The 26,261-nt window shown below is 39.9% G+C and overlaps 1 protein-coding gene across 3 annotated transcripts in view; it reads right to left on the reverse strand.

Moving 5' to 3' along the window:
• Positions 1-1,861: 1,861 nt before the first annotated feature.
• The window catches only part of DCDC2C (doublecortin domain containing 2C), a 114,092-nt gene continuing 89,692 nt past the window's right edge, over positions 1,862-26,261 (reverse strand). For all 3 annotated transcript variants that reach the window (XM_075126427.1, XM_048845436.2, XM_048845435.2), the window contains exons 12-13: positions 12,175-12,292; positions 1,862-9,543 (exon numbers count right to left, since the gene is read on the reverse strand). In XM_075126427.1, coding sequence (XP_074982528.1) covers positions 12,204-12,292 — 89 coding nt within the window. In that variant the 3' untranslated portion in view covers positions 1,862-9,543; positions 12,175-12,203. The remainder of the gene's footprint in view (positions 9,544-12,174; positions 12,293-26,261) is intronic.

The raw sequence follows: 26,261 nt of genomic DNA on the forward strand, positions 1-26,261 counted from the left end.
AAATTTGTCTGATAAATTCCCAGAATCCGTTGTCCCCTAAATCTATGGATGAAGCACATGTTTTGTTGACTTTGAAACCTGCCAAAGACAACATTTATTTTGCCTCTTATAGACAAATTTCCTGACATTTGCCAAGGTGCTCTGTGGTCTGCGCTGGCTGCTTATTAGTTTCTAGATGGAGTGTAAAGTGTAGTTTTTGACCCTTAAATCCCTAAATGGCTTCAGGTCTTCTTACTTGAGGGAATGCCTCTCTCCCTGTGCCATATTACCACAAATAAGTGGAAGCTCTCAAATTTGATCATTCTTAGTTTAAAAGATGGGGAGCTGATAGCAAAATGTTCACTATGTAGGACTGTCAGCTATGGACCAGCTCCCTCCTTGGTCTGAGCCCAGACCCGCACACCACAGAGCACGCAGTAAAAGCTATTTATCAAGGGAGTGCTTGTACTGTCCAAGCACAGGCCAAAGTAAGGGCTGGCATGGAAGCTGAAATGCCCCAGGAGAATCAGTGGAGGCAGGTGATTCAAAGAAACTAACCACAAATACCAGCTAGACACCCATCAATCAATGACTATAAAGCTCCCAACCTTCACGCAAGCCTTGACCTCCATCACGTCCCACCCCCTCCAAAAGCCTTGAGGCTTGACTGTGCCCTTGCCTTATGCAAGGAAAGTGCAGGGAAGCAGAGAGGAATAAAGCAGACCTTGGTTGAGCTATGTAATGGCTCCCCAGAATCACAGCCCTGAGATCAGGAGCAAAGACAGGTTGCACCTTATCTGCTCCATGGAACAATTGTGCAGAGAGGGGCAGCCATGGAGTAGATAAGAGTCTTTATGATATATTTTATACATAAATATGTATAAGCTTGAATATTACTCTGTCCAGTTTCACAGAGTTTAAGGCCTGAAGGACCACTAGATGACCTAGTTTGACCTCAGTGAAGGCACAGAGAAGGGAAGTGACTTGCCCAGGGTCATGCAGCAAATCTGCGGCAGAGCCAGTAATAGAAGCCAGGTTTGCTGCCTCCCAGACCAGTGCCATATGTGCAGCCCCACACATTGCCAGTTCAGTAAATTAAATTAATATATGCCATCCACACATCTTCTGACACAGGGATGCTCAGCACTGGCCTTGAGTCCTGTGACAGCAGAAGCTGTGGACCTCCCTTTGTTATTTTTTTTTTAAACTAAGTGAAGACAGCTCTAAATAATAATAAATAAATAAATATACACTGACATGAATTGATCCCTCTGACCGAAAGGGGAAAGTAACTGGGTTCCATTTCTGCAGCAGAAAGCTGGGAAGACATAAAATACCAAACATATTTGTAACAAAAATGAGTTACTAAGTTTGGTATGTATTTCAACGCATCATCTCCCCCACCCTCCCTAAAATCCTTAGGCCAGCCCTGTGTATAGCAGTAGGACTCTGGTGAAAAGGAATCAGTTACCGTTAGTTTTTGTGCAAGGGTGGGCAGCAAACATTTCTTTCAAAGGTGAATCCAAGGTCAGTTCTGTGTGGAAGACAAGAATCCACAGGCTGGAATCTTCTGCTGCTTCTCTGAGCAAGGAAGATGAGCAGGGCTGGATTACCCAATAGGCACAATAAGCACGTACTTAGGCCACCAGCAAAGCAGGGGGCACCAAAAAAAAAAGATTTTTTAAAAATAAATTTGATATTTCAAAAAAAGTATCGAAGTAGTCATCATGAGAAAAATCAGAACTTTTTTAGACTTCCTTACACTCCACTATACACACTTCCCCCGTTTTTCTGTTCTCTTTTTATTACTTATCCCCACCTAAACCAGGAGAGTGTCCTGCTAACGTAGATCGAAATAATGCGAGGAAATCAGATCCTGTCATGTATTGCAATAAATTTGTTTTATTATTGATAAATTCTTCTGAGTTATACGTACTTGATTCATTTTCTTTCATATATATATAGATATAGATAGATAGATATAGTGTACATTGTGTAATATTGCGCATCTACTTACTACGCTATAATTGATACACTTGAAGCTCATATGAAGAGGAGAGGCGAAGTGTACAAAGAAGTATCAAATAGATTTTCTTTTCTAAACGATGTGAACTTATCTGACGAATAATATTCACAAGGTTTCCAAGAGCTAGTTGACTCATACCCTGTTGACTTGAATATGAATCTCTGTGGAGAAGTACGGCAGTTCCACTGTTATATGCACGCAAAGTTTAATGAAACAGGAAAAACAAAATTCAGTCACATTGATCTTCATGACACAATACTGAAAGACGGAATACAATGTGTGTTTCCAAATGTAGAAATCGCACTACGTATTTTTCTAACATTGATGATTACTAACTGCTCCACAGAATGCTCTTTTTCTCAGCTGAAAAGAATAAAAAACCCTCAGAGAACAACAATGTGTCAGGACAGACTTGATTCACTTTCCCTAGTGTGTATGGAAGCAGACATGCTTCGTCGAGTCAGCTTCGATGAACTTATCCAGAATTTTGCAATCAGAAAATCTAGAAAGAAGCTATTTTAATTTCAGCATACATGTAAGTTTTGTGTCATTTCAAAAAATAAAATTTTATTTTATGGTATAGTATTGTTTTTATTTTGAATTACATATGGGGGGCACAATAATCTTTTCCGTTCTTAGGGCCTTTAAAGGTCTTAATCTGGCCCTGGACATGAGCACACCCAACCATCTGCCAGTGAATTCCTGCACCTGAGGTCAATTTTGGCAAGGCACAGCTTGGGGACATGGTGCATTCTCCAGCATTATAACCAAGCACAAGTCCTGTGAACTATGGAGGGAGCTGCCTGGCTGTGTGTGCAGTGGGAAGGGCTCCCTATTCCCAAGTTCCCAGCCTTGCACACTCGTGCACCACAGGGCAGGCGTTAGCCCTCAGTACATGAAGACTTTCAGGACACAGGCGCCAACTTTTGTTGGTGCCGGTGGGTGCTTGCGCCCGCCCCGCCCCTATTGGATCTTTCCACAAATCCCCGCCCCAGCCCTGCCTCCTCCCCCACGAGCGCCACATTCCCCCTCATCCCCACTCCCTCCCAGGCTTGTTGCGCGAAACAGCTGTTTTGCGGCTCAAGCGCTGGGAGGGGGAGAGAAGCAGAATCAAGCGGAACGCTCAGGGGAGGAGGCGGAGCAGAGGCGAGCTGGGGCAGGGAGCTGCCAGTGGGTGCAGAGCACCCACCAATTTTTCCCCCTGAGTGCTCCAGCCCCGGAGCACCCACGGAGTCGGCGCCTATGTTTCAGGATACTTTAGGCTGACAGCACAATGTAAAATGGAAGCTTATTTAGCATGTATTTCTATTATGTATTTAAAACACCTCATACTCAATTGGTATACACTGACATAGCTCCACAGAAGACAAGGGAGCTGCACTGATTTTCTGCAGCTGACCATCTGGACTGCTGTGTTTTCATTCTGGGAGGAAATCAATAGCAAATTTCTGTTTTGTTTGTCTTTTACTTCTACATACTATAGTGTTACTTGACAATATGATGTAAAATTTCCTACTGCAAGTCAATATCACAACTATCAATACTTTAATAAGCCAGAGAGTCATAATTCCAAATTCCATTTTGGGAATCACTTGAAGTTGTTTTGATAAATTATTTCCTCTAGAAACCAAATTTTCCTGACCTGTTTGCAATTACTGCACTAAGGTAGAAAGAGTTAGACTGGACCAGAGGGATTTGCTATCTTGCACTTCAATCTTGGCAAAGATCTATACTATAAGCACTTTCTGAGAAATTTCTCTAGAGATGTCAGCTAAGCATGCCAGAGGCTAACCTCTTCTTTTGTGATTTGTGACTTGTATTTGCATGATTTCACACTTAATCCATAGTGTAGACTGTCAATGGACGTTATAACTCAGAATTAGCAATCTAATGTGTGAAGATTGATTGGAAAAGCCTAGAGATCAATTTAAGGTGAAACTCACATGAAAGTTGAAACTTAATTTTCAGAATGAGTCCAGATATAGCTCCGCAAAAGTATAGTTTTAGTCCTATTTTTTCATTAACAAGAAGTATCTTGTCATATTCATAGCTAGCTCTTTGGCCTACTTATGCCCATATATTTACCACTTGTAAAAGGAACATGTATTTTCCCTATCTTACAGCTGTTGGGCTTTCATAAGCAATTCTGTATTTTAAATCCCTCGTGGCTTCAAAGACTAATAAGGCTATATACAGTCTAAATGATGACAAAACAAAATTCCATCCCTTCCTAAACTAAATTTCCCCCTTTGACTCCAGCTCTGTAAGAGGATGAGCACCTCCATAAAGCCACTGGGAGCTGAGCACTCAGATGATTGGGTCCCTTCTTCTCCAAATGCACTCACTGCTCAAAAATAGATACAGCATCTGTAAAAAAACCCAAAAACCTGTATCTACAGCTGTTCTCATTCAAAGTGTTTTATGTTACTTATTATAATCCAGAAATTATTAGCAACTGCCACAGAAGATATTCTAAAAGGCTGGTGTCTTGGTGTGTGTGTTTAAAAATTTTTATACGTTTTTTTTTATTTCCACAAGAATCTATTACTTTCTTTTGCAGCTCACAGGTGTGTAGGGCTTGCAACAACAGAGTTTATATGTAAAGGTCAGCTAGTGTGTTCCACATTTTCCACCTAATCCTTATGGTCTTATCTGCCGCTATTTTCAATATGTGCTAAACTGGGAGTTAAAAAAATTGTGAAGAAGGTTAAAATGATTGATAATCTGCATTCTCATGAGTTTCACTATAGCACTTCAGTTCAAATATAAGGTGAAACATGACAATTGCTATGTAGAAATTGATTTTTTAAATACTAGTTGGAAATGTCATTTATCAAATAAAACAGTGTCTCATAACTCAATGTCCACTTATGTGTCTTGAGTGACAATAGCTGATTAACATCACAGCTCAGAAAGAATGAGCGTTCTCCTATAGCTTGCTTGGTAGAAGCTTAATGTTTACTATGAGTTTAAAGAGTATTTTTTAATATTTGGAAATTCTTACATAGTTTTATATCGAAAGATGCCCCTCCCTTCCCACTGTTATCTTTGTTATAATCAGTTTGTCTCTAAACTACATGTAAAAAAAACAAAAAAAAGGACTGAAGTTCTATAATAGCTATGGAACAAGGAACAATGGCAAGGAACAGATTAATTCATATGACCCAGGAAAGAAAAGAAAGTCTATCTTCGTTGTGATCTACTGATTATTTAACAAAATTGGGAATCAGGACTCAAAGGTCTCAGCCCTAGACCAAAGACTTTACTAAACTGGGATTAACACTAAACTTGTATCAACAACATAAGGAAAATAATCCAAACCTTTCAAATCAATAGATGAGTCAGAGCTGCAAAATTCAGATCCAAAGTTGGAAAACTCCCAAATGGCAGGAGTGTTTGGTTCCAGAGTTTTGATTTAGCCAGTTGTAGAGAATGGAACCATCCATTATAGTTTGCATCTGTGATCTGGCACCCCTCCCCTACAAAAGTTCAGTGATGCTCAAATGGCCTGGCTTGGACCCATCTCTAATTAGAGCTATAACTTCTTTAAAAATAAAACATTTGAAATCCAAAAACACTCTGAGTTAAGACCACCCTAAAACGAGTAAAGGCCTGAAAGTTGGAAATGCGGAGTTATGGGGCCAGATCCTCAGCTGTTGCAAATTGGCCTAGTTGCACTGACTTACATGGTGCTGCACCAATTTACACCAGCTGAGCCTCTGACCCATAGTTTCTCAAAAAGGAGTAATTCTACCTCTTCACCCCTTCACTCTGCACACCACTGGTCCTAGCCTATCTTGGATGTTTTGTTGAATGACATACCCTTGGCTCTGAATCCAGGATTAGCATCTAATATTTGAAAAATGAACAGCATTAAGATAGATATTGGGTTGTCTTTCTCAGGCTTCTGTTGGAATGCTGGACCAAACTGGATTCCTTTCGGCTAAGAACAAGTTATCTCTAACTCTCATGCACTTTCTCCTTGACATCATTCCAGAGAAATTCAACTGCCTTGATGTTTCATAGAGATGCACAGTAGCATTGTCAGGGAGAGGACCACATGCTCATGCAGCCATTGCTGTACTCTGAAACAAGGCATGGCATGTGCTGCCTTCCTTTCTGCCGTGCTGGCTTCTGACAATAGCCTCTGCAGAAGAGTCTGGGGACCCTGAGCCCCACTCCAACACCTCTTGACAAATCTAGCAGTGCCAGCAGTGACATTAAGGTTAAACCTGTTTTTCAAGGATATTTCACACTTTATGAACTCTTGGAAGGTGACCTTGCTAGCTCTAATCATAACATTTAAAATAAGTGTAAAAAGGTAAGTAAATCTGGTTTCCATGAGGTTTTTATATATATAGCTAACGTGTTCTGTTTCTAACGTGGCTGGGGTACATGTGTAAAATGTTTAAATCACATTAAACATACCCAAAATATAATATCCTCCATGCTGGTATCTTGACCTTATTCAACCATATCAAATGCTGGCTACCAGTATCAAGTGCTCTTTAAAAAAAATGATCTCATATCTGGGTCAAATAAACTCTGCATAATTAGTAAATATCTTGTTCATCTCTCCGTTACCTGTAACTTGAGAGCTCTTCTCATCTTTGATAGCATTAAGACCAACATCTCATTGTTTACATTACTTCAGTCAAGATGTCAATAGCATACCCAGTTTCTCTCTCCCTCCCAATAAACAGATCCTAACCAAAAAACTGCAGGTTCAGCTTTTCCATGCAAGATCTTGTGTTAAACATGTACTTGGCATCCGGAAGCTACACAACAATGCTTTCCTGTTCAGTGCTCTGTAGTTATGTCATTTGTACCTTTCTTCTTCTAAGTTAATTTGTTCTTGTAATTTGTGGTTTTTTAATTTGCTGAGGCACAAGGTGACCTTGTGATTTAAAGAAATTTGTCTAGGACATGAGATATTACCCTCTATTCCATTTTCTTGAGCCATCTGAGTTTATGAAGGTTAAACCTGGTAAAAGCTCCAGAAATACAAATTTCACAAGTTAGAATGGGAACTGTCCTATACTTCATGCACAAAGATGCAAGGTCTGACAGCTACTTAAGGAGGCTATGCAGTTCAGAGTTGCACTAACTTGATGTTTCAGAGCTATTTTTATTATACTATAATGGGAAACAAACTTAATTAGACCAGTATCTGTACCTTATGCTGCATTGTGTATCCCAAAGTGAGTATTATTTTTCTACATTCAAATTAAATTTCAGCTTACTAGTAAAGAAAATTGCTTACCTGTAATAACTCTTCTGTAAAGATAGCATCAAATTACTCAGACTCTTGGCTCCTTATGTTGGAAACACAATGTCCCAAGAATTCTGCTAGCTTTTAGGACCTCTGCAGTACTGGTAGTTGAGCCCCCACCCAAATCCCTCTATTCCAATTGTCAGGGTCCTCCTTAGAACCATCCAGTAACTTCCTGACAACACAGCAAGCAAAAATTCCCATAAATACGCTGTTGAAACAAACACACAAGAGTTATCTGCCAGGATGAACAAAAATCAATGTAATGAGCAGAGTTTGGTTTGGTATGTGGGTGAGTGGAAATCTTGTGTAGTCTTCAAAAGAAAAAGAATTACACATGAACAATTTTCTTTACTTTAAAGGCTAGATTTTGCATTATACTCCAGCCCTTTCACATCACCTGAGCTGCACAAAGGAACCAGATTCTAACCATAACCCACCAGCAAAGAATTTCGCTGAAGGAGAAGGAAGCGAACTGGAGGAATGCTGGCAGCAACATTTCCTGCCCCAGCTGTCCTGATTGCAGTGTAGAGGGTGCTAAGGGTGGAATCTGTTCCCCTATGATGAGCCTCCATTGGCATAAGGTCCCTTAGGACTAGCACTTTCCCGTTTGCCTCTCTACAGTAGAAGAGTTTGTGAAATACAGAGAACAAAGCAGGCCTTGGTTTCCTTTAACTCTGTATACTGACCTCAACCTTTTCACCAAAATGATTCTCCACAGAATAGGAGAGGTTGATTAGCTTCTGAATGATACATATATGCAGCCATGGATATCTAATTTAAAGCAACAGCTCTTACCACCATAATTCCTGAATCAAAGGTTGCCAAACCAAACCAATACCTTACAAAGACCTCTTTTTCATCTCCTGTCTTTCTTCTTGGGAAGAGACTTAATTAGTGAAAACACTATTCTACTATTATGTATTATGCATATTATCATAATACCAAGGAGCCCCAGTCATGGACCACGACCCCATTGCGCTAGCAGCTGTACAGACACAGAAGAGAAAGACAGTCCAAAGAGCTTACAATACATGGATACAAACAGAATGACAGGGGAGCACCAGGGTTTTTCCTTCTGGGTGTGAATACATATTCGCTCACTCTGTTCTCCAAACACTAAGCATATAGGCCATGATTCAGGAAAGCACGATTCAGGACAGCACATGAGCATGTGCTGAAGTACTGTCCTGAATCAGGGCCTTAGTCACAGACAGCTCAAGGAGTAATATTGCCTAAGTTGTTCCAAATCTTTCATCTTCTGCATGTTAGTTCTCAATCAGAATTGTGCTGGCCCTACATCAAACAATTGTATTTCATGGAAAACAGTTACGAGTTCATGAATACTACATTGTGTAAAGATATGGCTAAAAACTGGTGCTTATCATTAGGGAAAATGTGGGTAGGAAAGGATTTATTTTATATGCAGGAAACAACAGATATTTCATTTTGTTTGCACAGAAGTCTGTCTCTTCCTGATATGAATGCTAGGCTGCAAGCACATTTCTGATCAAGGTTAGTAATTAAATTTAGCAGCAAATATGTTTTCTTATCAGGTTTGAGAATTTTTTGCTACCTCAGTGATTTATGTCATGTTGACCTCAGATCAAGGCTGGTATTTTTAATTTAACTGAGGAGAAATTCCTTCATTTTGCAAAAGCATATGGCTTATTGAGGATTCTTTACATTTCCTTGTTATGTTGGGACTGACTTGAAATAGATTGGATTGTTTCTAAAATGCTATTCTGTTTTTTATAAAGGTCATCAAACCAAAGCAAAGGATCAGCATGTCATTCTCCTTGAGTATGTGACTGTTATTACTTTATTCTACCTAATTTAATCATCAAACATATTCATCTTATGAGACGGTAATATTCTTGCAAGTGCGTTATATTTCGCAGTATGCCTGCTGATTAGGCAGAAACAGAGAAATAACTCATCAGAAAATTACAAAAAAAATTAATCATCAATAACATGTACAGTAAAGATTGCAGTACTTGGTAGTCACTAATTAAACTCCTTCATTCTCAAACGTACTAGTCAAGGCTTAATAGGAGGCATGTATACATACCCAATGACTGAGTATAGATCACATAACCACTCACTAAAGGTTTACACTTCTAATTGTGCAAGAAAGATGGAGGAATGTATTTGTTTCTTTATGAGGAACTTTATGTCTTAACTGATGGTGCAGAAGATAGTCCCCTGTAGTAAGCATGATATTTCATGAGTTGCAAACTACATCCTGGCCTGCATCATTAAAATCCTGAAACAGAGAAATGAAAAGATAATGTCAAAACACAGATGACTGTGGTTGTTTGTTATTATTACTGAAGTCCCTCAAAATATGATAGATGTTGTATAGACACCTAGGATGACACAGTCCCCACAAACAACAATTTACAATCTAAGGCCTCAATCTTGCTAGCGTGCTTAACTTTATGCACTGTGAACAGTCCCATTGACTTCAGTTGGACTATTCACAGTGCATAAAATTAAACAGGTGCAAAAGTCTTTGCAGGATTGGGAGCCTAAGGCTCTGGTCCTATAGGTGACAGTACACAAGCAGACGGCTACATGCACACAGAGCCCCACTGAAGTCAATGGGGCTCTGCAACAGTGCATCACACTATAAATTGCAGGTTAGGAGCCTAACAAAATGTATATGAAAGTGCACAAAGAAAAACTATCACTGTAAGGCACTGAAGAGTTCACCAATTTACCTACTAAAATCCCAGTCTGAAACAATTTGACATTTAAAGCTCAATCCTGATCTGAGATAGAGTTCATTGACAGATAAATAAAACTCACTGGCACCTATATAGGTTCCTTCAGTCAAGGATCTCAAAATAATATACAAAAGTAGGTATCATTATTACCATCTTTTTACACACAAGTGAGGCACAAGTACCCAGGTTCACATAAAAAGTCCGTGGCTGAATCAGTGATAGAACCCAAGGTCTCTAGACTCCCAGTCCACTACTGTTATCACTGGAAAACACTGTCTCCCTCACTGGCCATATGAATTTGCAAGCACTGTAGCTGCCTTTAAAAGTTATATAGAGATGCACTATTATGATTACTCAATCAGGACTAACTACTTAATGTTTAAATCAGGTTTGCTTATCCCCATTCCCTGCCCCCCGCCCTGCACATCTGCTTACGAGTTTCACTTTTAAGAATTATTTATTAATGTATTTGCATTTATACATACACTAAAAAGGTGGCTTTACGATGCCTGTGGTTTTCCCCATGGAATTTAAACTAATGGTTTAGGATTTACCTACCTGAAAAACCACCTCTGTCCCCACCCCACATTATCGTAGTGGATGTCATCAGAGGCACTTGAGCTGTCATATACTCTAGGAGTCCTTCCCGTAAATTAGAGACCCACCTCTAAAATAACACTTCAGTATCCCTAAACAGCAGCTATACTGCTCAGTACAGCCTATAGCCAGCAAGCTAGCCAACTTAAATCACCATCCTGCTCCAACAATTCTCCTCCGGCTTTTTTCAAAAAAGGTTGAAGACTAGCTTTGCAGCATACCCTACCTCTGTGCTGCTATGGACCGAGGGAGGTTCCAAAGCCCTGAGGCCTCTTGCTACATCAGCAGGGCATCAGCTCAAGCACTTTACTGATTTACAACACAAACGCATGGCATGCTGGGATGGTGATTTCTTTGGTCAGTATGCGCTAAGCCATTTAGGGCTCTATAGATCAAAACCTGTACCTTAAACTCCTCCTGAAAAGCCACAGACAGCATAAAGCCACCCTCAGGCCCCCACTCAAGTTCTGTGTCCAGGAGAACCTGGCCAGCCCTGAGGATCAGGCCAGTGTCCAGCAGCTACTGTGAGATGATTGTAGAACAGTCATGGCTTCACCATGGCTTTCATGGCTTTCAGTCATGGCTTTCACCTTCCTTCCCATCCTCAGGAACAGCATTTCAAACAGGATACTAGACACCCTGAATCAATGGATGCTACCAGATACGATGGTATCCTCAAGAAAAGGGTAGGGGAAATCCATGCCCTGAAGCAGTAATTTTAGCAATAATAATATGGATCGAACACCATGATTTTATATCATATAGTTATTACATATAGGTAGAAAGTAAAGTATTACATTTATGAGGCAAAATATATTTCCTTCATTTAGTCAAAAAAGTTCAAACTGGAAAGATGACATTTTTAATAGGGAGGATAATAAAGTAGTGGAACATCTTACTAAGGAATTCAGTACCCTTTCCACCAGTTGGAATCTTTACATTGAGACTGGATGGCTTCTAAAAGGTATGCACTTGTTCAGCCACAAGTTATGGGTGGGGTGAAATTCTATGACGTGTTATGCAGGTGGTCAGACTAGACTATCATGGTCTCTTCTGGCCTCAAAAATCTATACATTTACTGAAAAATTTAAAGAATGCCTTCAAAAAATGTGGGTCACAAATCAATATAGGAATAAAGGAACATTTTCACTTGATTCTTGGACAATTGCCAGAGCCTTAGGGCAGGTCTACACTTAAAACACTGAAGCAGTGCAGCTGTGCCGCTGTAGTGCTTCAGTGAAGATGCTACTATGCTGATGGGACAGCTGCTCCCATAGGCATAGTTAATCCACCTCCATGAGAGTGGGGTAAGCTCAATATAACTGCATCACTCAGGGGTGTGGATTTTTCACACCCTTCAGCAACGTAGTTATACCAGTGTAAGTTTATAGTGCAGGCATGGGCCTTATATTCCAGCACACTAGTGAGATATTTTCAGAATCAGGCATATTTAATCTCCAGTTTCTATTGTTTTTTAAAAAATCTTAAAGCCAATCATTTCAATCCAGCTCATTTTGCAAATCAGAAAGGAAGAGAATAAGGGGAAAATTAAGTATTAACATCTTTCGTACCTCTATAGCACATGACATGACATTTGAAATCATCTTTTTATGTTCCTTTTTTTTTCATTAATTTCTTCTGGTATGGGTTCCTCTGCAGGCTGATTTTGTTCGGATTCTCCCTCTTTGTCTACAAAATAAATAAATAAATGTGATAAAACATTTTATAATTAGATTCTTTGTTTTACTTTAAAATAATACAGATTTTGACTGCAATAAGTTAGTCTCCCTAAACTATGTAAAACACTATATAAATACTAAGTTATGCTTTCATTAAAGTAACTAGTACCCTTTCAAGAAATAACATTTATAGCTCCAGGAAAAGAAAGCAAAAACAACTTCCATGCTAAATAACCATGTGTCAGGGTTCACTAGACATGATGGACTCAATTCTATCCCCAGATATGTACGTAGAGCTCCTATTGATCTCAATGAGACATCCACATGTCCAGTTGAGTGCAGAATGTGGTTGGATTATCTTATTTCTTCTTCTCACTCTTCATTGGCAGTCCCTCCCCTGGCCTATGTTTCTTCTGTCTTCCTGCTTTGTACTTAAAAAAAGAGCAGCTGGGGCTTCTTCTCTTCCCCTCCAGAGAGGCCAGTGTAAAGGCTCTGGGCTACACGGATCTTTTTGTCTCTGAAATTAAGGGGGAAGGGGGAGGCAACTCACATCTCCACTGCATTCCAAGAGCGGGGAAGCCTAAGTACAGCTACTTCCAGCAGAACGGTCACAGGTGCCAAAAACGGGATTTACAATTTAATAAACAAACAGATAAATCACCTAAAAGCTACGAGTAACCACTGCCATCTAGTCATCTAATTCACTGTTGTCTATCTAGTCCATTAGTATCATCGCTTTAAGGACAGTTGTTTTTGTGGTCAGATTCAGTAACAACTCTTGTCCTTTCATGGTGCATAGGCCCAGGCAAGATGTAATGTTTCACAGCATGTATGGCCTTTTGCAGGTCAGAAGTTGGGAGGAGTTTTTATGGATATTGATATCTGAATGATAGTTTGAGTAGACATCGTTTGTGTGTTCTGTGCTACTGTGAAAGAAAATGGCAAGAGGTGATTTTTTTCCTGACGCAGAAGATCTGCCAAGGCAACAACCAAGAATATACAACAAAACTAATGCATGTTAAAGTGATGCACCTGCATGCTTACAGAGTAGGCAGATTCACTGAAAGAAGTCAAACAACTAGGCATAGTTGATCACAGTTGTTACAAAATAGCCAAGCTACTAATGAAAATAATATAAAACTAAAATAAAACGGGAAGACAAAAAGCAATATCTAAAAACATTATATGTTCATCAGGCATATGAAATATATAGAGTACATTGTATATGTAGTATGTATATATACATAAAAAATATATACACAAGACATATACTGTTTGCATATACGATTCTGCATTCACAGTTTATAAAAAAATCAATGAAAGCACACTTTATTTTGTTACTACATTCATGACACATTCCTCTCATCGGTCATCTACTCACAATAAGTCAACCAAAGATTGAAGACATATGAAATCTACATTTGAGAAGAACAGCCAATGGTGTGTGTTCCATAATACACTATTTAGCACATCAGTAAGGCTGCCAACACAGAGAACAAACGGTATTGCAAGGATATTGCAAAGCAACCCATTTTACCACTAGTAGCCAGAGCTGTGCAAATAATTAGCCTAATCTTGCATTCCTTGGGCACCAAAAGCCATCACTGGAAGCAGTGGAACTTTTAGGTGTATAAAGAATGTAGGTTCAGAACCTCTAAGAGTTCCATACAAGAAAGAGTTTTGGAAATAGAGCAGGTTTTATACAATATATGTTGATAGCTGAACTCTATCAAATCTGTTGCCACAAAAGTAAAAAAATCAAATAGGCAAATGAACTAAAAACTCCAGTTCAACAAAAGAGACTGGAAAACAGTACGGAAAATGACAAACACCAACTCAGCAGTATTAAGGGGTTTTCAGAAAGATACACAATAGGTTTTACTGTAAAGCCCTCCTCCCCCCATAGAGTATATAAAGTAGGACTCTATCAGGGTAAAAATGCAATAAGCCTCTAAGTACATCTTTGCAGACCCATGAATTAAGAAAGCCAGTATTGCATATGGTTACCTTTATCACCAAATCTGGAAGTAACAGAACCTGTTTACAGAAAAAAATCAAAGTGTATAATGCTATTGTCCTCACAACATTACTCTATGGATGTGAAACATGGCCCTGTTATCAATGGCACATTAAGAAGCTTGACAGTTTCCATTTGTGACACACATAACATCTTCTGGGCATTTAATGGCAGGATTTGGTGTCCAACACAGAAGTTTTGGCAAAAGCCGGTTTGGTTCGTATTGAGGCTCATTTGATTTATGTCCAGCTGGGATGGGCTGGTCATATAATTCATATGCCTGAGACCTGTCTATCAAAACAAATACTATATTCCAAATTAAGCTCTGGCAATTGTAAATGTGGAGGGGAGATGAAACACTTCAAAGATACTCAAAACAAAATCTGCATACGATGAACAGTTCTGATCTGATCTTCGAGCATCTGGCAGCTGACCACATAGCACGGCACCATGCTGTAAGCATGGGTGTCTGCAACTTTAAGAAGACGTTCCACAGCTGGAAGCACAGCGCCAGGTACAGAAACAACATGGTTGTCAACACAACCAGACACTGGCTCTATGGATCCATGCAAAGATCCCCTGCTACAAACTATGATTGTTGAAGTCACCCTCAAAATCAGGATGACTGGATAAAAGAAACGTCTGCGAAGGATTACAATTCTCTGAACATCAGCAAACAGCTAGTATTTCACACATAAGATTTTCATATTCTGAACTGACTTTTTTGGCCAGAAATACTTAATAACCTCTCCACAGCCTTAGAAATAAATATCCCCTAATCAAGATATTATATGACTCCTTGTCCTTCCAAATTAATACACCCTTACTATTGACAAAATGGCTCATAATAGCCTTGACAGTCGGAAAAATAATAATTCTCATGAAAGGGTGAAACAGTGAAGGTCTATCTCACACTAAACAGCTAATAGCTAGAATACCGTAGTAGTAAAGATCACACTACTGGAAGAATAAAGAGGAAGACAGTTCAGAATGGATTAGATGAATGAAATAACTACCTAGGACAAGCATTAAAACAGCCCTCCTGCTGTAAGTAAAAGCCTGAGTCCACTGCCTTGACAAGGAAATAAATCTCTGCACCATAACCACAGTCATCAAATGTTAACAAATTGTTATTTTGAATATAAAATAATATATGAACCTATGTCTCTGCAAATTTCTCTATCACGAAGCAGTTACAGAACAGATTTTTAAAGGCACAACTCTGCATGCACCTGATGTACACCAGCCAGGTGAACACATAACTACATCTTTAAAAATGTGCATCTAAAAATACCCAAAATATGTACTTTATAATTCATATAATTAAAATACAGTACAGTTAATAACAAACTATTTCCAGATGTGTCTTCCAGTGAGGTGTGTTCATATAATAAAAGGTCAAAATGTTATAATACCTTTACATTATAACTTTGCAAAAAGAAGCATAGGCACAGTGTCCTACTGCTATGTTATGAAATTATGAAGGATATACACACAGTATTATAAATCAGATATGACTGTGATATGACATGAAAGGCTGCATGAAACACCTAACTCAGGCCCTGATTCAGAAGTTTATTTAAGCACTTGCTTAAGTTCCATTGACTTAAATGGGACTAAAGCACATGCTTAAAGTTAAGTACATGTTTGTGCTTTGTTGAATCAGGGTCTCAAATAACAGTAACATTGGATAGGGTGACAAGGTGGGTGAGGTAATATATTTTCTGAGACAAACTTCTGTTGGTGAAGAGACAAGCTTTTGAGTGACAAAATTAAATACAGTCCCATGGAAAGAGCAGCATCCTTTGAAATCCATGCAATAAAGACCATCTATAGAAAAAGTAGGAATAGAACGATAATATTCAGTATAAAAATAGATTACTTCCGTAACCCCCTTTCAATAGCAAGGCTAATATATAGATATTTAACTAAATTATTGAATATTAAACTAAAAAGACCCTATCACATTATGATCTCCAGTTCAATGAAAACTAAGCACTCATCTGCTGCATCTATCCAGAAATAAATAGTGCTACTGTATTAGCCATCATCTTTTAATTAAGTTTCACTTCTAAATGAAGAAAATGAAAAACAGAATTTTCAGTCACAATATTTACCCTAAACACTGGACAAGGAAGCAGTTCTACAATATGATGTAACTGAGTGAAGTGTCCAGTTATAGAATTATTATTGTTCCTGGGCCAGATTTTCCCTTGGTGTAAATCCACAGAAGTTAAAGGTCCATAGATGTAACTGATTGTTGTCAGGGGTCTGATTTCCAATAAAGAAAACAGGAAAGAGATTGCAGGAATTGATAGCAGTACATACAGTAACATTTGCAGTAACTAACTGACATGGCGTTCTAGTCAAATGGTTGTTTCATGACAGGAACCTGTACACATCTCTTTTTTTTCTTCACCTAGCAGATCACAAATCTCAGTTTCTGCTAAAAGGACATCATCATCATATTCTCCATGACATACTCATTCCTACAATTCAGAATGATGTGAGTTACCTGACATAAGTAGCCCTAAAAGAAGTGGATGACAAGAGAAACAATAACTTGTACTCATTGGGAACCCTTTCTGACTGCAGGTGAGGTAGGTAAGCATTATCAACATTTGACAGTGGAAGTAACAGACACAGGGTCTAATTGTGAGCTAATGTACAACTCATGTGAAGTCAATTAAATTGTAAAATAAAATTGGAATTTGATCTAGTATGACTTACACAAAGTTGCATGACTCAAAAATAGAAGTGGGATTACCCACTATCCCCATGCCCCCAGCACCCTGTTCAATTCTCTGTAACACAATGCCTCTCAGAAGAACCTAAACACATCTCTTCTCTCTGTATCCAGTACATCTAAAAACAAAACTGAGCTTTAAAAAAGGCATTCTATGAAGTTAATCTTTCTTACAATATCTACCAAAGAACAGCACGTGAAATAGGGAGAAGCCCTGTATACAGTATTCCAAGTCTAGTTGGCTCCATGTCTAGTTGGCAGCCGGTGTCAAGTGGAGTGCCCCAGGGGTCGGTCCTGGGGCCGGTTTTGTTCAATATCTTCATAAATGATCTGGACGATGGTGTGGATTGCACTCTCAGCAAATTTGCGGATGATACTAAACTGGGAGGAGTGGTAGATACGCTGGAGGGGAGGGATAGGATACAGAAGGACCTAGACAAATTGGAGGATTGGGCCAAAAGAAATCTGATGAGGTTCAATAAGGATAAGTGCAGGGTCCTGCACTTAGGACGGAAGAATCCAATGCACCGCTACAGACTAGGGGCCGAATGGCTAGGCAGCAGTTCTGCGGAAAAGGACCTAGGGGTGACAGTGGATGAGAAGCTGGATATGAGTCAGCAGTGTGCCCTTGTTGCCAAGAAGGCCAATGGCATTTTGGGATGTATAAGTAGGGGCATAGCAAGCAGATCGAGGGACGTGATAATTCCCCTCTATTCGACATTGGTGAGGCCTCATCTGGAGTACTGTGTCCAGTTTTGGGCCCCACACTACAAGAAGGATGTGGATAAATAGGAGAGAGTCCAGCGAAGGGCAACAAAAATGATTAGGGGTCTAGAACACATGACTTATGAGGAGAGGCTGAGGGAGCTGGGATTGTTTAGTCTGCAGAAGAGAAGAATGAGGGGGGATTTGATAGCTGCTTTCAACTACCTGAAAGGGGGTTCCAAAGAGGATGGCTCTAGACTGTTCTCAATGGTAGCAGATGACAGAACAAGGAGTAATGGTCTCAAGTTGCAGGGGGGGAGGTTTAGATTGGATATTAGGAAAAACTTTTTCACTATGAGGGTGGTGAAACACTGGAATGCGTTACCTAGGGAGGTGGTAGAATCTCCTTCCTTAGAGGTTTTTAAGGTCAGGCTTGACAAAGCCCTGGCTGGGATGATTTAACTGGGAATTGATCCTGCTTCGAGCAGGGGGTTGGACTAGATGACCTTCTGGGGTCCCTTCCAACCCTGATATTCTATGATTCTATGACTCTAAGTATACCAAGTTAATGGAAAGAAGGGAAGTGAGAGCTAGAGAATAATATAATTTATTTGGCTTTGAGTAGGCTGATTCTGCGTGTCTGAAGTAGATGTCAAAATAGACAGGATTTAAATTAATCACAAAGTCACAATGAACCTTTAAAATTAAAAATTGTTGATCACAAGGCAAGTCAATTTAATCAGTCCTTTTGCATGCTCCACTGATTACTCCAACACTTCCTCATTGTCCATTATATCCAAATACTCTCACACTTGAATTGTCCACATGATCATCAACATCCGATGAAGTGAGCTGTAGCTCACGAAAGCTTATGCTCAAATAAATTGGTTAGTCTCTAAGGTGCCACAAGTACTCCTTTTCTTTTTGAGAATACAGACTAACACGGCTGTTACTCTGAAAGCTATCAACAATCAAAGAGATTAGCCTGATTTGAAATCTGAAAGGGTGCTCAGAACAAAACAATTCTTTCACTATGTCTTCGTCTATATTAGAGGCCTTTGCCAGTGTGGTAATATCTCTTAGGGCTGTGATTTTTCTTTTTATGACATTTTTATACCATCAAAAGTGTAGATGCAATTACTTTACCAACAAAAACGTTTTTTCAGGGAACTGGTATAAGCCATACCAGCAAAGCACTCTTTTGTTGGTGTCAATTGCATCTACACTTGGAATGTTTGCGGTTATAATTGTACAGGCGTAGTGATACCGACAAATCGTTTCTAGTGTAGACAAGGCCTAAACTTAATCACAGCAGTAACTTTAAAATCATTCTATCTTTGTCCTTTGATTTGTCTAACAGCTAAGTAAGTTTTAAAAATTAGACAAGATGGGTCAAATTCTCACAAATGTGTGTAAAAACACATGAACTATTGCATGCCAACCCTGAATGTCCATTTCCTGTATCTGTGCACATAAACAGCTAGTTATATGCATAAATGGAAACCGTCACACCAAAGGAGGTGCATGTGATGGGGTGTCCACCCCACACAAGGTCTGTGGGGTTACACTGGCTAGCTGGGCCAATTAAGTCCCCAGACTGCATCTGGAGGAGTCAGGGAGCAGGGATTAATTAGATAAGGCTCGACTGGGCAGGAACAGGAGGAGCCTGTATAAAGCCCAGGAGCTGAGAGCAGCTAGGGGCTGCAGGGAAGGAGTCTGCAGTCACCCTCTGGAAGAAGGGAGGTATGTTTGGGACTATAGAGGATAGTCTACAGTTACTCCCTGGGAGGAGGGTGTGTGAGTGGCAAACCCAGACTTCAGGGAGAGCCAGAAAGGTAGGAAAGGCTCAGGGGAAAAGCAGCAAGGTATGGCATAGGGCAGAACTTGGGTGCTGATGAGAGGGCCCCAGAACTGGGTCCTGGAGTAGAGAGTGGGCTCATGTTCCCTTACCAGGCACTGGCGAAGTGGCACAGACCAGGCAGGGGAGAGCGGACTTCCTGGGACAGTTTGTCCTGAAAGACTTTGATACCCCGAGAGATGAGGGCGCATAGTGACCTGGCTTGAGGGCCAAGTTACAAAGAAGGAGTACCTGGAGTTGCAAAGATGGGTGGAGAGACTGCCAAAGGAAAGTGCAGCATGTGGAAGGAGCTAATCCCCAGAGTGGCCAGGAGGAGGCACCCCTAGTGGTGAGTGAACCCCATGACATTGCACACATGGTTTTTGTAAAGAGAGATCATGCCTCACTAATCTATTAGAATTTTTGAGGGTGTCAACAAATGTGTGGAAAGGGTGATCCAGTCTGAGATTGTCCCTCACCAAAGGGTCTTAAGCAAAGTAAGCAGTCATGGGATAAGAGGGAAGGTCCTATCATGCATCAGTAACTGGTTAAAAGATAGGAAGCAAAAGGTAGGAATAAATGGTCAGTATTCACAATAGAGAGAGATAAATAGTGGTGTCCCCCAAGGATCTGTACTGGGATCAGTGCTGTTCAACATTAATGATCAGGAAAAGGAGTAAACAGTGAGGTAGAAAAGTTTGCAGAAGATACAAAATTACTCAAAATAGTTAAGTTCAAAGCTAACTGTGAGGAGTTACAAAGGGATCTCACAAAACTGGGTGACTGAGCAACAAAATGGCACGTGAAAACCAATGCAAAGTAATGCACATTGCAAAACATTATCCCAACTATGTATATAAAATAATGGGGTCTAAATTAGCTTCTTCTAGCATTTGTAGTGCTTGCCGAGCCACCCAACAGCCACTTAATAAGCTAAAAGAAAAGGAGTACTTGTGGCACCTTAGAGACTAACCAATTTATTTGAGCATGAGCTTTCGTGAGCTACAGCTCACTTCATCGGATGCATACCGTGGAACTGCAGCAGACTTTATATATACACAGAGAATATGAAACAATACCTCCTCCCACCCCACTGTCCTGCTGGTAATAGCTTATCTAAAGTGATCATCAGGTGGGCCATTTCCAGCACAAATCCAGGTTTTCTCACCCTCCACCCCCCCACACAAATTCACTCTCCTGCTGGTGCTAGCAAGCTCATGCTCAAATAAATTGGTTAGTCTCTAAGGTGCCACAAGTACTCCTTTTCTTTTTGCGAATACAGACTAACACAGCTGTTACTCTGAAACCTGTCATTAATAAGCTAAATTAGCTGTTACCACTCAAGAAAGAGATCTTGGAGTCATCATGAATATTTCTCTGAAAACATCTGCACAATATGCAGCAGCAGTCAAAAAAACTAATAGAATGTTTGGAACCATTAGGAAAGAGATAACAAGACAGAAAATATAATGCCACTATACAAATTCCACGGTACACTCACACCTTTAATACTGCATGCTGTTCTGCTTGCCCCATCTCAAAAAAGGTATCTTAGAACTGGAAAAAGTACAGAGAGAGCAACAAAAATTATTAGGGATATAAAACAGCTTCCATATGAGGAGAGATTAAACAGATTTGGACTGTACAGTTTAGAAATTGGATGAATAAAGGAGCATATGATAGAAGTCTATAAAATCATGACTGGTGGGGAGAAAGTGAAAGTCATCCAATGAAATTAATAGGGAGCAGGTTTAAAACAAATATAAGGAAGAACTTCTTTACAAAATGCACAGACAATCTGTTAAACTCATCTTTAGGGGATGTTGTGAAGGCCAAAAGTATAACAGTATTCAAAAGAGAATCAGATATGTTCATGGAGAATAGGTCCTTCAATGGGTATTAGCCAAGATGGTCAGGGATGCAATTCCATGCTCTGGGTGTCCCTAAGCCTCTGACTGCCAAAAGCTGGGACTGGACAACATTTGATAATTGTCTTGTTCTATTTATTCCCTCTGAAGCATCTGGCATTGGCCACTGTCAGAAAATAGGTACTAGGCTAGATGGAACATTGGTCTGATCCAGTATGGCCATTCTTATGTTCTTAAATTCACAATTCCAAGTGCATTTTGCCATGCCTCCTATTATAAGATTCAGATAAACTCTTTTCAGTTTATTGTAGAGATAACAACATCAATAGAAACCATTTTATAGCTAAGCTTAATACATTGAAAAGGAAGGTGGAAGTTCAGAGTTCTTATCTGTATATGAAAGGAAATGTGAGCTTGAGGTCTAAGTACAAAGTAGGATCCATAATGTCTTGAGTTCTACTCTTCCCCATAATCTAACCACATGCTATCCAGCAGACATCTATTTAATAGCTCACATTGTTGTTGGTGTCCTTCATGACCAAAGATGCTGCTGAGGCGGTTTTATGTCTTGATGCCGAGGAAGGGATTACAGTCTGTGCCTGCTGAGGTTTACAACTCTGCCTGTATCCTTTAAGATCCATACTGCAGTTAATCTTGAATTGGGTAAATCCATCATTGACCACTTCTTGCCAGCATGATCTGTAAACATCAGTCCAGCTGTCAAAATCAACATTGAACTGTTTCAAGTTATGTTTCAGTGTGTCCTTGAAGCGTTTCTTGTGCTGCCTCATATGCAGTTGCACACTGTGTTTGCCAGACAGCTACTGCTTTGGCATGCTGGTGTCATCCATCCTCAACACCCGACCAGCCCAGGGTAACTGTGATGTGATAAACATGGCTTCAATTTGTGTAGAGTGACTACATTCCAGAACCTCATTACTGGTAACTTTATCTGCCATATTTGATGCAAGGTACGGCATACAGATGTTGTAAATGGAACTTATCTAGCAGCTTAATATGATGCCTGTAGCAGGTCCAGGTCTTATGCCCATACAAGAAGTTTGACAGTACAACCACTTTATAGAGTTTAACTTAGTTTGAAGCTTAATAACATGTTGCTGCCAGACTGCCTTATAGTTTGACAGATGATGAACTGGTCTTGTTGATACAACTTATCAGCTCCTTGTCTACAGTAACATCATTCAACAATATACTACCAAGATAGTAAAAGTCTGTAACAGCATTCAGATGTGTGTTGCTGATAGTGACTTTTGGTTTCATGTAGGGTTTTCCTGGTGACATGACCTCTGTCTTTTTCAGATTGATTGTCACCCCTTACCTCTCTGCAGACTGCGTGAATCTGTCTGTAATCCATTGAATATCTTCTGGAGTATGTATCTCTAGAGCACAGTCATCGGCATACAGCAGCTCATAAATAATTGCCTTGAAGATCTTCATGGAAGATTGCAGCCTGTTCAGATTAAATAATTTTCCTGAGGATTGGAAATTTATCCTGATACCGGCATTCAGGTTTTTTGTAGCATCATCAAGCATTGCTGCATAGAAGAGATTGAAAAAGAGTGGACCAATAATGGAGCCATGCTTAATACCATTAGTAATAGGAAATGGGTTGGACAGAACACCATCTACTATTTCCATCATGAAATAGTCTCAGAATGTTGGTCAATTTTTCTGGACAACAAAACTTACATAACACTTACCAAAGGCCAGGTCTACTGATGGTGTCAAATGCTTTAGCCAGGTCTATAAAGACAGGTGCTGTTATCTGCATTTCTTATGCATCTGATGGACTACCAATATCAAGTCTGCCATACCTCATGTTGGCCCAAAACCGCATTGCGATTCCAGTAGCGTGAAGTTAATGACGGGGTGGGGGGAAGCCGAGGCACAAAATGAGATCATACTAGCTAGGGACATAAAAGGAAACAAGTACTCCAAATATATTAGAAGCAAGAGGAAGACCAAGGACAGAGTAGACCCATTACTCAATGAGGGGGGAAAGACAACAACAGAAAATGTGGAAATTGCAGAGGTGCTTAATGACTTCTTTCTTTCAGTCTCCACCCAGAAGGTTGGTGGCAATTGAACATCTAACATAGTGAATGCCAGTAAAAATGAGGTAGGATCAGAGTCTAAAATAGGGAAAGAACAAGTCAAAAATTATTTAGACAAGTTAGATGTCTTCAAATCACCAGGGCCTGATGAAATGCATCCTAGAATACTCAAGGAGCTGACTGAGGAGATATCTGAGCCATTAGCAGTTATCTTTGAAAAGTCGTGGAAAATGGGAGACATTCCAGAAGACTTGAAAAGGGCAAATATAGTGCCCACCTATAAAAAGGGAAATAAGGACAACCTGGGAAATTACAGACCAGTCATCTTAATTTCTGTACCCAGAAAGATAATGGAGCAAATAATTAAGCAATCAATTTGCAAACACCTAGAAGATAATAAGGTGATAAATAACAGTCAGCATGGATTGGTCAAGAACAAATAGTGTCAAACCAACCTGATAGCTTTCTTTGACAGGGTAACAAGCCTTGTGGATAGTGGGGAAGCGGTAGATGTGGTATATCTTGACTGTAGGAAGGCTTTTGATACTGGGTATGTCTACAATGGAAACTTCAAAGTGCTGCTGAGGGGATTAGCTCTGAGTGCTGGAAGCCCAGCTCCCAGCGCTCAGAGCCTGTCTACACTAGCGCTTTAAAGCACTCAGACTTGCTGTGCTCAGGGGGGTGATTTTTCACACTCCTGAGCCAGCAAGTTAGAGCGTTATAAAATGTGAGTGCAGACATACCCACTGTCTCACACAGATGGAGCTACTACAAGGTGAGTGTATAACTTGTTGGAAAATCGTTCCCAGAGAGTAGTTATGAGTGGTTCACAGTCATGCTGTAAGGGCATAACGAGTGGGATCCTGCAGGGATCGGTTCTGGATCCGGTTCTGTTCAATATCTTCATCAATGATTTAGATAATGGCATACAGAGTACACTTAATAAAGTTTGAGGATGATACCAAGCTGGGAGGGTTTGCAAGTGCTTTGGAAGATAGGATTAAAATTCAAAGTGATCTGGATAAACTAGAGAAATGGTCTGAAATAAACAGGATGAAATTCAATAAGGACAAATGCTAAGTACTCCACTTAGGAAGGAACAATTAGTTGCACACATACAAAATGGGAAATGACTGCCTAGGAAGGAGTACTACAAAAAGGGATCTTGGGGTCATAGTGAATCACAAGCTAAATATGAGTTAACTGTAACTCTGTTGCAAAAAAAGTAATCATTCTGGGATGTATTAGCAGGAGTATTGTAAGCAATCCATGAGAAGTAATTCTTCCGCTCTACTCCACGCTGATTAGGCCTCAACTGGAGTATTGTGTCTAGTTCTGCGCGCCACATTTTAGGAAAGATGTGGACAAATTGGAGAAAGTCCAGGAAAGGTCAACAAGACCTATAAAAGAAGATTGAAAAAAAATGGGTTTGTTTAATCTGGAGAAGAGAAGACTGAGAGGGGACATGATAACAGTTTTCAAGTACATAAAAAGTTTTTACAAGGAGAAGGGAGAAAAACTGTTCTTAACTCTGAGGATAGGACAAGAAGCAATGGGCTTAAATTGCAGCAAGGGCGATTTAGGTTGGACATTAGGAAAAACTTCCTAACTGTCAGAGTGATTAAGCACTGGAACAAATTGCCTATGGAGGTGGTGGAATCTCCATCATTGGGGATTTTTAAGAGAAGGTTGGACAAACACCTGTCAGAGATGGTCTAAATACTTAGTCCTCCCTTGAGTGCAGGGAACTGGACTAGATGACCTCTCGAGGTCCCTTCCAGTTCTATGATTCTATGTTGCATAGTAGATGATCAAAGAATATTTTAGTCAGAATCTTTCCAGCCATGGAAAGTAATGAGATACCGCAATAGTTACCACAACTGGACTTTTAACTTTTCCTTTTGTATATGGTGACAATGGTGGTGTCTTTGAAGTCTTGCGGTACATCTTCTGTACTCCGCGTATTGAGAAATAGTCTTTGCAGTCACCTCAGCAGGATCTCACCTCCATACTGGAATATTTCTGCAGGAATGCCATCAGATCTAGGAGCCCTGAACTTCTTTGTGGCACTGACTGCAGTGCTGACTTTGTCACAGGATGGGGTTGCATTCATGTTATTACATGTTGGCTGATCAATTACTGTTATTAATGTCTTGTCTCTGATGTTGGACAGTGTGTTAGATCACTTAAACGCTGTTGTCACCACTGAAGGATTTCTCTTTTGTCAACAGTCAGTGTTAGGCTGTCCACACTCTTCAATACCACTGTAGTGGTATGTGTAGGAACATATATGTCTTCAAAGCAGCACAAAGTCTTTGTTCTCATGAGGGTCAGCATAGCCCTGGATTTCATCTGCCTTGGCATTCTACCATTGATTCTGTACGTCTCTAAGCTTAGACTGGATCTCATGACCAGGGACCCTAGAAATCCATTTCCCACAGAAAAACATGGAATTTGCGTTTTTATAGAATCTTTAATTTTTACATTTTGTGAAAAAATAAAAACATATATTAACTATTAACTAAATTTTACTGAAAGTACCAGTGTTACTTATTCAGTGTGAGCAACCTCCCCCTCTTGTGGTTGATTTTTGAATGTGATTTAAATTTACATGGCTAAACATACTCCCTTACAAGTGCTATGCCTCTCTCAGGTCGGCTGGCAGTAGCGTTGTTGCATAAAGTCCTAATATTCCATGAAACATTTATAATTGGTGTTGTGAGCCACCTAC

This window comes from Caretta caretta, chromosome 3 (genome assembly GCF_965140235.1).
Source record: "Caretta caretta isolate rCarCar2 chromosome 3, rCarCar1.hap1, whole genome shotgun sequence".
Taxonomy (NCBI): Eukaryota; Metazoa; Chordata; order Testudines; family Cheloniidae; genus Caretta; species Caretta caretta.